This window comes from Mytilus edulis, chromosome 14 (assembly GCF_963676685.1).
Source record: "Mytilus edulis chromosome 14, xbMytEdul2.2, whole genome shotgun sequence".
NCBI classification, from domain to species: Eukaryota; Metazoa; Mollusca; class Bivalvia; order Mytilida; family Mytilidae; genus Mytilus; species Mytilus edulis.
This window is the reverse complement of record NC_092357.1, coordinates 39,284,538-39,297,496: the sequence shown is the minus strand read 5'-3', so window position 1 is coordinate 39,297,496 and position 12,959 is coordinate 39,284,538. Positions and strand designations below refer to the sequence as shown.

The 12,959-nt window shown below is 32.4% G+C and overlaps 1 protein-coding gene across 1 annotated transcript; it reads right to left on the bottom strand.

The window, feature by feature from the left end:
• Positions 1 to 3,257: 3,257 nt before the first annotated feature.
• LOC139503474 (uncharacterized) lies at positions 3,258 to 12,253 on the bottom strand. The gene is made up of 3 exons (XM_071293261.1): positions 12,156 to 12,253; positions 9,110 to 11,109; positions 3,258 to 3,293 (listed from the first exon to the last, which is right to left on the bottom strand). Exon 2 carries the CDS (start codon positions 11,106 to 11,108, stop codon positions 9,459 to 9,461), a length of 1,650 nt encoding a protein of 549 aa, XP_071149362.1. The 5' UTR covers position 11,109; positions 12,156 to 12,253; the 3' UTR covers positions 3,258 to 3,293; positions 9,110 to 9,458.
• Positions 12,254 to 12,959: the final 706 nt, after the last annotated feature.

The following is a 12,959-nucleotide window of genomic DNA, read 5'->3' as shown; positions in this document are numbered from 1 at the left end:
CCCTACAGATGAACAATCATCGTTTCTCTAGACAATACTCGCAAAAGATGTCGAGGGAGAGCAGAAAATTCAGTTCCTGAAATTTTCTCCCCGCAGCCGGGATCGAACCAGGAACCTTTGTGTTAGTAGTCCGATGCACCAACCACTACACCACGGCTCCCAATTGCTCGTGATTTAAGCTTCACATGATTCTCATGTAAGAATTTTTCAAAGAACTTTCACATGAAAATTATCAAACAATAAAATATTGTGTTTTTGATGATTTTGATTAAATTTGAAAATTGGATTATTATTTGAATAATAATGTACTCTAATTGAAAAATTGCGTTAAACAAAAGGCTTGCAATTTTCACGTGAAATTCACTACATTCACACAACGAGATTTTACGTGAGTTTCACGGATTAGATAATTTCATGTGAAATACACATGCATTTATATTCACGGGAACTTGATGTAAATGAAGTTTCCCCTTGATTCTTTGACTAGAAATTCTGTACGACTCGTCAACACTTAGGAAACCGACAAAACATCATAAAGAAATGCCTAAGACCTAAAAAATTCCCTATCAGTGTCCAGTGTTCAATGACTACCTACTGGTATGTGTAAATGTCATGTCTTAACTTTTTCATATTTTGATTCCTTTATCTCGTTTGAAATGAAATTATATTTTTATAATCATTTTATCAAGAGTGGCCATCATAGTAGGAAGACCCAATAGTATATTACTGCATATGTTTGCGCAATTTTTATGACATAAACAAAGTAACACATATGATACTTGCTGCGATTACTAAAGGGAGATGTACATGTAGGGTATTTGTTCACGAGATTATCAATTAACACACAAATCGGAAAAAACAAACAAACTTCTCAAAAACATAAACAAAAGGTGATATTAAGAAGGGGTATAAGTCATCCTTCAACATTATGCAAAAAACTTTACAATACAAATCTTTAGATATAACAGGATCAAACGGTTAATTAATAGATAATGTATATTTCTTGGTTTTTGTTGTCATAGAACACACCGAGGGGTGCCAGGATTGATCAAATGAAAGACCGACGTCGTATCTGACTTATATACCGTCAAAAAATACTATTTTTTTTATAAAGATTGCAAAATTTAGCATCCTATATTACCGATCGCAATAAAGTGGGATATTCCTTTTTAATGCGTTCAGGTATCAATACGCCCTACGGCTCATTTAGAATGTGAAATAAAACTCACCAATTAATCTAGATATAAACCTTAAACATTATTCACCATACACAATGAAAATATTACTGTAACTGCATGAAGTAAGACACAAATGAATTGTTACTATCCGATAACGGTGTAAGAAAAATACAAGACACTTTGTTAGTAATTTATTGTACCAACTTAGTTTATTGAAATTGAATTGGGGAAAGGGGGGTGGTTGGGTGCTATGTTTTTTTTCTATTTCCAATGACATTTCTATCGCGGAAAAGTGATTAATTTTTCGACTATTTCAATTGAATTGAATGAAATATTCAGAATGATTTTCTTTTGTATAGCAATACATCTGTTAACAGATAATCAGGATATAATTGTATAACTAAACCCTCCCTCCCTTCCCACCCGACCCCGTTGTGAGGTACTTGGATGTTATTCAATAGAATATAAGAATATTTTATTAGTTGATCATTTGGTAGAGTAAAACGTATACACAAATGTAAAAAAGTTAAGAACTGACACGAAGGGAGCACAAAATCATGATACATGTACATGTAACACGAAAACGAATATCAATACATGTAGGTCTCAGTATGATTTCCTTTACTGTGTGAATCAATAAGATTTTCAAAATCTTACACATGGATATGTTAAATCTAGCTTTTTGTTTTAAAGTGTTATCAAAGTTTTACATAAAAATTCATTTCATATATATGATATTGTCTCTGTTTTGAAGCAATAAATTAACAAAACTTCACATTATTTGTTTCTAAAATTAAAATGCAGACAATGACGATCTTTTTACACCTATCATAGATTAAACTTAAAAAATAATTCCCAAATCCAAATCGGCAACAAAATACTATCCGACGAATATAGTTTAAAGTAAATTATTGTTTGCATGTTTATCAAGGAAAATAATGACCGCACACAGGTCATTATTTTATGCCTTGGAGCATATTTCATTGAAACATGGCTTCGAAAGAATGACCTATCGTTCTGAAAGAAAATAATTCCATATAGGTATGTAAGTAAGAATAATCACACATCTGCCGTTAAAACATGATCATTCTCAAAATAACAAAAAATATTAAAATGATATATGACTTACAGCGAGGTTCTTGACTTAGGACAGGTTGAACTAAATTGTTAAAGTTTTAAACCTTCTCATTGTGTTCACAATTATTCTCTTCCAATTGAGGCCCCTCATGTGGGGGGGGGGGGGGTCCTAGTAATCACATAATCACCATTTTTTTTGCCAATATAATCACATAATCATTAAATATTTGCTTATCTTTAGTAATCAAATAATCATAAACTAAAAATACAGTCCTAGGTAATCAAATAATCATGAAATATTTGGCTTAATAATCAAATAATCATTAAAAAAACGGCCAAGTAATCACATAATCAAAAACCCCATGAGGGCCCTCCCAATTGTGTCTCATCGAATTGTTCACCCAATTGATTCAAATAACAGTTGTTTATAGTTCCGTTAAATTGATTCAATTATTTTGAATTGAATCCATGTAACGGAACTTTAAACAGGTTGTATACAAATGGTAGATTTAGTATTGTATGTCAGTTCCTGCTAGTAGTCCTTTGTTAATTTACGTATCATTGTCAATTGTTTAGCATGTTTAGTTTCTTTTGTTACCTATTCTGACATCGGACTTAGACTTCTTTTGAAATGAGTTTAACTGTGCGTATTGTTGTGTGTTTATTTTTTCTACTTGACTAGAGGTCAAAAGGGGAGGGTGAAAATCTAAAAAAAATAGTTATATGTTTAATAACGCTGCATTTTTGCGCCTGTTCCAAGTCAGGAGCCTCATGCATTTATAAGTCTTGTAAGATTTTTTCTTATAAGCTTCTTTTATATATTTTGGAGTTTAGTATTACGTCCATTTTCACTGAACTAGTATACATTTTTGTGTAGGGAGTAGCTGACGCACGCCTCCGAGTGCGGGATTGACTCGCTGTATTGAAGACCCATTGGTGGCATTCGGCAGTGTTTTGCTCTTTGGTCAGGTTGATGTTTCTTTGACACATTACTGACTCCAAATTTTGATCTTTCATGAACTGAAATAAAGCGTGTGACTGAAATATACATACCCATTCGCTATAGTGCTCTTATTCTGTGTGCAAGTATGAAAATTTACTAACAAGTACCAAAATCATATTAAAAAGTCTCATATTCGTTTCACGTCATTTATAAATCGTTAGTGGATCATTTTCGTTTTGGTTCAACTTGTCAATATAAAGCTAAATCTGAAAAAGTTTCAAGCAATATTTGAAAACCCGGTTATATAAATCAATTTTTCATTAAGATATAAAAACTTATTGTTTTATCTTTCGACCTCATTTAAGTGTTTCTTAGCAAGTGTTCATTGTGTTTTAAAACTTATGATAGATTTATCATAGTCGTTAAAGACTAATAGTTCTCTTGTTTCATTATTATAAGATAAACCAGTCGGTATATTGATACCATTGTCTGCTGTCAAGTCAATTTCGTGTTTCTGTCCATCATTAGATATTCTATGCATGTTGTTTGATAAAAGTCCTGCTACATACAAATCCCCACGGTCATCTACGGCTACACCAGTAGCACCTTTCAGGTCAGGACTGTTGTACATCTCACATTCTTTTCCATCAGATGTAACGACACATACTTTATTACTTGTGCCTTCAGTACAATAGACATCACCATTTTGATTGACACAGATTTCCTTTGGATCAAATGTTGTTTTTATTTTTTTAAGAACTTTACCATTGATATCCATGATTGTGAGGTCTACACTAATATACAAATCATTAATAAACAAAAATTCAATGTGAAAAAATGAGTGTGCGTCAGTGACGGAATCAGAGGGACAAACAGGTTGACAAACACACGTTGAAAAAATGGAACTTATAAATAAATAACAGAATTAGAAAGTACAAAAATCTTATCCATTTATCAAGATATAAGTGTCAGAAAAAAAACATATGTCAAAAGATATAAGAAAACTTTACAGGCAAAACACATCAGGGGTGGTAGGGGGAGATACTTATAGATTATCGTTGATCATCTCAACGAGATTGATTTTCTCGCTTGAGCCGGGACGGCGTAACCGAGAAAGGTAATCGAGTTGAGATGACCAATGATAATCTGTTTATCGCTATTTTACCTATGACGACGTTGTCAATTTCATGTCAATTTTGTGAGCAATGCCACATGCTTGCTTAGTTTCTAGCGATAATTTTCCATCTCAAGAGAGTAGCATGATATGAGAAATTATCACAAAAACAGATCAGAGGAAAAATGCACAAAATAGCGATAAAACATTATATTTTATCGTCGGACTAGAAAGACAAGAACGATATAGAAATATGCTAACTAGTGTCATTTTAATATCGTAAGAAAACATCAAAAAGTGACAATAAGTGTCAGAAAAAAAACATATGTCAAAAGATATAAGAAATTGAAAACTTTACAGGCAAAACACATCAGGGGTGGTAGGGGGAGATACTTATAGATTATCGTTGATCATCTCAACGAGATTGATTTTCTCGCTTGAGCCGGGACGGCGTAACCGAGAAAGAAAATCGAGTTGAGATGACCAATGATAATCTGTTTATCGCTATTTTACCTATGACGACGTTGTCAATGTCATGTCAATTTTGTGAGCAATGCCACATGCTTGCTTAGTTTCTAGCGATAATTTTCCATCTCAAGAGAGTAGCATGATATGAGAAATTATCACAAAAAACAGATCAGAGGAAAAATGCACAAAATAGCGATAAAACATTATATTTTATCGTCGGACTAGAAAGACAAGAATGATATAGAAATATGCTAACTAGTGTCATTTTAATATCGTAAGAAAACATCAAAAAGTGACAATAAAGAATATTGATTAAAATTACACGAAACAAGGTTTTTCGTTGTACCAAGCGCCTTTGGTCTAGAGAAATATAAAAAAAAATATGAAAATCATCGATTAGTATTTATAAGAGATTAACACTGTCACGTTTCAAGTTAAGTTACTCAACAAATTCAAATGGACAATTGATATTACAGCTTTAGTGTAAGCGTATTTATTAAGCTTCTCCTTTTTTTCGTCGTAAAACAGTAATGGATAAGTTGTTTTTAAAGTCCGTATGCTATATGTATACGTATCTTAATTAAATATAAACAAAAACAATTAAGATTGTCATCTTTATCTTTTGAAGTCTCACTTTTCTATTTTGAATATAAATAATTTATTGAACTTACCAATCAATTTTTTTTTAACAATCTGTGCCTTTTGTTTGTTATTAACCTAGACACATTAAAATTACTTTCGTTTTCCGTGGTATTTCCCATTTGATTAAAGGGAAACTATCGAAATATGCTAAAGGTGATTTGACTGAATTGGCAGTAAAATTTGTATCACATTTTTGTTTATGTGGATACATAAAGAAATTAAAGACATTGTTAGGTGATTCATTACACATGTATTGTCGCTAAAAAAATAGGATGAGAGATACCAGATGGACAGTCAAACTCATAAATCGAAAATAAACTGACAATGCTATGGCTCAAACATAAAAGACAAACAGACAAAAAATAGTACAAAAGACAACATTGGAAACTAAAGACTAAGCAACACGAACCCCACCAAAAAGTAGGGGTGATCTTAGTTAGTTATGTTTACCTTTACAGTAACACATTGACAATATATCTTGTGATACAATTGAAATAACCCAAGGCTTTGTTGAATGATGTATACATCACTAATGTAACAAAACCTTAATACACACGGGATTCCTCGGACAAGGCGGGCTTAGAGCAGCGTGGGCGTACAATGCATGTTAATAATTACATTTTTGTTTCCTTAATTGAACTACCCAGACTTATTTGAACTATCAAAATTGATTGGAATAGAAAATTTACGTTGATGCATCCGTCATGAGAAATATACCATCTGGTCAAACAAATTACCAACGATGATAATTTTAGAGAAAGCAGCACAGATTAGCAAATACGAAATAGTGCACTAGAGTCATCATGCTGTTACATTCTACATGTTATATATGTGTTTGTGTAGTTCACAAATCGTTGTCAATATTATTGAATTATATGCGACTGTCCTGCCAGGACAAGGTAGCTTTAATTAAAGGTTTAATCTACCAATTTCTACATAATAAAAATCCTGTACAAAGTTAGAAATATGACAGTTGTTGTCTATTCGTTTGATGTGTTAGTGAATTTGATATTGCCATTTGATTGCAAAACTTATGTGCTGAATTGCTTTCGATGTTCGGTATTTTTGTTATTTATCTAGTGTACAGACCGAAAATTGGTTTACTACTACAACTTACAATGTCATTTGTTTTATTGTTATGGTAATGTATTGTTCTTTAAGTTTATTGGTTGATAGGGATTGTTCAACAAAACATACTTATACAATATTTTGAATTATCTCGGGAAACTATTTGTATTTGTGATCATTTGTATGAGCTCAACATCAAGTTACAGTTTTGTCGGTGTTCGAAGTCTAATTGTAAAGACACATTTTCTTTGTAAAGATCGTTTGCTTTTGAATGTTTTCGTTAGAGCATTCCTGATGAAAGTATTTCAGAAAAAAATATAAAGTCTTAGGATCGACCATATACGAAATCCTATTAGGGTCACTCTTTTTTAAAATGATTTCGTAATTACGAAATAAATATCTCGTAATTACGAGAAAAACTATCGGCTTCATAACGAAATAAATATCGCGTAATTAGGAGATAATCATTTTTTTTATCTCGTAATTACGAGATAATTATTGCGTAATTACAAGAACCCTTTCGCGTAATTACGAGTGAAGATTTTTTTATCTCGTAATTCCGAGTTAAATATCGTATTATTACGAGATAACTATCGCGGAATTACGAGAAAACAACCTCTTTATTACGATAAAAATGTCTCGTTATTACTAGATAAAATTACATATTATATATATATATATATATATACAACTCGTCTAAACATCAACCCAACAATGTTAGATGATCTGTAAATTTGCTTTCGCAAATTTGTTTGTTCTTCCCTCGCCGGGATTCGAACCCATGCTACTGAAATATCGTGACACCAAATCGTCTGCACCGTAGCCGTCTCGCTAGACCACACGACCACCTGGGCTTCACAAAATATAAAGCTTTCGGTGGTCGTGTGTTACATTTCCTTGTCAGTTTTAATCTAGCATCGTACTACAGTACATGATATATAAGGCATGGAGATGTTATTGTTACAGATCAGCTCAATTATCTATAGTAAAGGATCATATAAATTAATGCAAGATACAGTCACAGAAAATAATTATATTTATAAGTACGTCTGAGTCAGTGACAACTCTACAACAGATTTATCCATCGGATCCCCAGCAATGATGGTGATACATGGCTGTGTACATCATGTATATACAACTCGTATATATATATATAAGAATGCAGATTATGATTACCCTTCCGGGGCACATGATGAAACGCCCAATTTTTATTAGCTCACCTGAATCAAAAGTTCAAGTAATCTTTTCCCATCACTTGGCGTCCGTCGTCCGTCTTCGTCCGTAAACAAAAATCTTTTTCTCTGAAATCACTTGGCTTTAATCATCCTTAGGGTTTCTAGTTTAAAAAATGTATCCAAAGACCCCGCCTACCAACTAAAATAGCCACCATGGCTAAAAATAGAACATGTGGGGGGGGGGGGGGGGGGTACAATGTAGTTTACGGTTTATATCTCTGAAATTCTGAAATGAAGCACTTAGAACAAATATGACAGGGTAAACAAATTCTGTTGTTGGGATGCTGCCCCTGAATAAGTAATTTTAATGATTTGTTTATCAGTTTTTGGTTTTTATCCTGAATATTATAATAGATAGATATAAACTGTAGCAGCATAAGGTTTAGCCAAGTAAGATCTACAAACAAGTAACATGAACAAAAATGGCAATTAACTATCCTTTAAAGTAATTTCGGCAATTAAGCATATTTTTGTAATCTTTTACAAAAATCATATCCTTTTAATCTACTTGGCCAATTGAATTTTTATCTCGTAAAATACGCGATAGTTTTCTCCTATAATTATGCGATAATTTCTCGTAATTTCTCGTAATTTCGAGATAAAAAAAAATTATTATCTCGTAATTACGCGATGATCATCTTGTTATTACGAGATAAAATTATTAAATCGTAATTACGTGATAGTTCATGAGATCTGGGTAAAACCCAATTTAACGTAATTTAAAGTTCAAGTCATTTTCGTTTGAAATTTAATCTTCAAATTCAAAATTTTTGTGAATTAATATTACGAGGTTTTATAATTTTATTAAATTTGCAAAGACTCATTGAGTATGAGTATAAAATTTTGTAAGACAGATGCGCATTTCGCATGCAGCAAAGCTATCAGTGACCCTCTAATCAAAGACGTTTTGATTGCATATCCTTACCATAATTTAATGCCTCAAAATGAGCTAGACACGAATGTTACTATATATATCTCTTTGCTACTTGTTCAAATAAAAATACTTTCTTTATGTATCTTTATGTCTGGATCCTGTAATTCAGTGGTTGTCTTTAATATATTTCTTTCATATTTGTATTTCATAATTTTACTGTTATAACTAAGGCCGTTCGTTTTCTAGTAACAAATGTTTTCAACCTTTTCATGTCGGGCCATTTAAGGATAAATATATAGTATTCGTTTTTTTTTCTAATTGTTGAAGGCTTTTTGATAACCTATGTATTACTTTCTACTATAAAGATGAAATAATAAATAAAACATTGATTTAAAGCATCAGCTTTAATGTCAAATTTTAACAATTGGTGCTATGCGCACTAGACTAGATTTCATAAGGAAACATTCAGATATTTTCAGATTTGAATTTTCATGAACCGAAATATAATACCCGACCGAAATCTGCAAACTTATCCCTTACAGTGGTCATCTCTTGCTCCTTGTTAAAGCTTGAAAAAATACTTACAACAATACAATCAATATCTTTTTTTTAGGATTATTCATTTGTAGAATTTGAGAAAAAGGTCTCATAATTATTAGACTTCAGATTTATCTTCTTCATTGATTCAGTATGGTTCAACTTTTCAGTAATAATAACACCTAACAAATGTTCAAACACTATCTGATAATCCGGCCCTGTTATATATGTATATTTTTTTTTCATTAAAATAGGAATATTGATTGCTTTATCGTTCGGATTAATATCAATTTAAACTTAGTCAGTATTTCTCAACTAATGTTTATTGTGTTTTATAAATTTTGATCGATATTTCATCTCGGTTCAAGACTAACAGTTCGTTTGTTTTATTATTGTAAGATAAACCGGTCGCTCTGTTGATGCCATCGTCTGCTGTCAAAACAATGTCATGTTTCTGTCCATCATTAGATATTCTATGTATGTTGTTTGATAAACGTCCTGTTACATACACATCCCCACGGTCATCTACAGCTACACCATTAGCACCTTTCAGGTCAGGACTGTTGTATATCTCACGTACTTTTCCGTCCGATGTAACTATGAATACTTTATCACTATTATTGTCAGTACAATAGACCTCACCATCTTCATTGACACAGATATCAAAAGGATCAAATGTTGTATGTATTACTTTAAGAACTGTACCATCGATATCCACAATTGTAAGAGTGTTAGGTTTATTCATTACCCAGATCTTATCCTTTACACTGGTGATTGCCATACAGAATCCTTTAACTTTAATTCGTCTACCAGGCTTCAATGATGTCAGGTCGATGATCTGGATACCTGCATCACCAAGAGATACGACAGCATTTGTTTTGTCATATAAGCATATAATGTGTGGTTCATAATCCAAATTAATCACGCTTGAGTTCGATCCATCAAGTTTACAAACAATAAGTCGATTGCCAATGTAGTTACAGAGAAGTAACCTATCATCAGAAATAAAGCATCCTCTGCAGATACATACTTCATTACCTAATTTTTTGGTCAGGAATGAATGTGACATTGATAATTTTCTTTCGTCTTTCACTAGAAATTGACATTGTTGATCGATATCTAGTACAGGCATTTTGACTTGGACATTTTCGACCGTTATTGTACCTAAGTCTGGGACTAATTTCTTAATTTTCGACTCGGATTCGGGCGGATGATATTTTAGTATCGGAACAGTAGCTGCTTGTATTTCTCTGATTTCCAATTCTTTCTGGTAAGTTTGTGCATCTAAAAATTTTACCAACTGGAATAAATGGATTTCTGATGTATGTTGCTTGAGTGATTGTAGATCACTTTTCCATGTAGACAGAGAGTCTGAGCTGGACTGGAAGCTATTTCTGTTTCGGGACACCATCTCAGTACAGGTTTTATACCTATAATCAATGTCTTTCTGAATATCTGCTTCTAACCTATCTAAATGATCAATAATGTTCTGCTTGAGTTCCGACACCCTTTTCTTGATTTTGTTTCGATTTTTTTCTAAATCAACAAGTGTTGTCTCATTTTGACTTAGTATGTTCTCTGTAACATGACATAGGTTGGAAAGCCTTCTCTCTAGATCAGAAATAGCAGTGCCATCTTTCACGCCTCTAGCTGCTCTTTCAATTGAAATCATAGACTTGCAATGTTGATGTGATATCGGAACACATGAATCGCAGATTACTTTGTCATGTTGACAGCAGTACAGTATTATCTTTTGATCCGGGTGATTCTTGCACATCTTGGACAATTTGAGGAGTGAATAACTGAGTTGTTGTATTTCTTTCATTGGTACTACCTTGTGAGGTGGGGACATCTTTTCGTGAACCCTGGAACACGCCTTGCATACAAGATCATTGCAATCACTGCACCAAGCTACAGCTGTAATGTCTTCACCACCGCGCTGACAACCAGCACAGAATTTACTGTCCGCCATTCTATATGAATAGAAAGATATAGCGTCTGTAGTTAAGATACTCACTAAAGTATGAAAATTGTGGCGGCCTTTTTTGACCTCAAATGATCTGTTAAGATATCTGGTTAAATGTAGACATGAATAGTAGTACATCTAATGGAATTTTTCCAAGGAAATGTTATCAAAATGTTTTTATACTTTTGATATGTGAGTGTTCAGCCTGAACTGTCCAAAATCCTTATGCGATAATGACCGAAAAGCTGCAGAAAAATATGTGTAATCTAAATGTTTTGTTTCAAGAAAACAAAATGCATTGATAACTATGTCGAAATTAAATGTAAAACAATTAGAGAGTACCGAAAATCTTATCAATTACTTAAGAGGAATAGTAGCTTGTGATAATACTTATTTATTTCACAAAGTAAATATTAAATACAAAAAATATGCAGAAAAATACATCTTGAGGAGGGGGAATAAAACATCATATATTACAGTCGGAATAAAAGACGAATAAGAATTTGTTTTAATCTTTTGGAAATTTTTAATGAGAACGATAAAGAAATATGCTACTGTCATTCTTATTCCATGATTTCAATTTATCAACAAAAATAAGAATTAAAACGGGAGATGGGAGGGGTCCATTCACCACACGCCTTTGTTAAAGAGAATTATCAAGATTATTATTGAAAACAACGATTTATATTTTTCAGAGATTGACACTGTCGCTTCTCAAGTAAGGTAACTAGGCAAATAAAAAGGGAAAATTACTATATGAGCACAGCTTTAGTGTTACTGTGTTTATCATTTTTTTCATTTTATTTTCTTTATAATGAGGCAATGAATAAGGTTAATTAAAGTCCGTATGCTACATGTACATGTACACGTATCTCAATGAAATATACATATACCACAATACGCCTGTGTACAATGTTGTAAGTAGGATTTAAATAATCATAATATACATTCTTTATTATCTTGAATACCGACGTTAACAACACTTTGTATTGTCATCTTTATCATTAGAAGTTTGACTTTTCTATTTTTTATGTAAGACATAATTAAACTTACCTATCCAGTGTCTTTTAAAGCAAAACTGTGTGTTTTTTTTTATCAGCACTGTAAAATTACTTTCGTTTTCAGTGGGAATTTCCATTTGATTAAAGGGAAACAACTTAAATGTACTAACGGTGATTTAATTGAATCGGCGCTAGAATTTAAATCGCATTCGTGTACCAACATGAGTGTGTCATTACAAATGTATTGTCACTAATTAAGTTATTACGCTCTTCGCACGGTGGGTAAGGTTGTCATGCGAGAGAACGTTTTGTGCTGGTGATTCGGTCCTGACGGGTGCTGTTGATCATTGAAAAAATGTAAACAAAGACGAAAATTATGATTTTTGGCGATTTCTCTCACAAAAGATGGAAGAAAACAGTTGAGATTTTTCTATTAAGTTTCTTAGGGGTTCATAGGCAAACCATAAAAAAGTGGATTCTCTAAACTGTTTCAGTAAGCGTAACACAAAAATGTTCATTTTCAGAAAATTTAGAACTGAAAAATAAAACAAAAATGATCATGGCGTCTGCTTCATATACCCAAATTCAAACAACTGAATTATTTTGTGAAAAAAAACCAGTTAAATTTAATAAAATTTAGCATTTTCTCAGTTTTTTCGTGTCCTGATACTGGGCTGGTGAGTCCTGTCATTGTGTTGGTGGGTCCTGATACGGTGCTGGTGATTTTGGATAGAAAGTGTGTCATATTTGAATTTTTTTTCTTCACAAAACCAATAAAATTTGGTTGATAAATGTATTCAATCGGATATCTGACTCCTATATTTACTTTTATGCATCCATTTGGCTGCGTTATAAG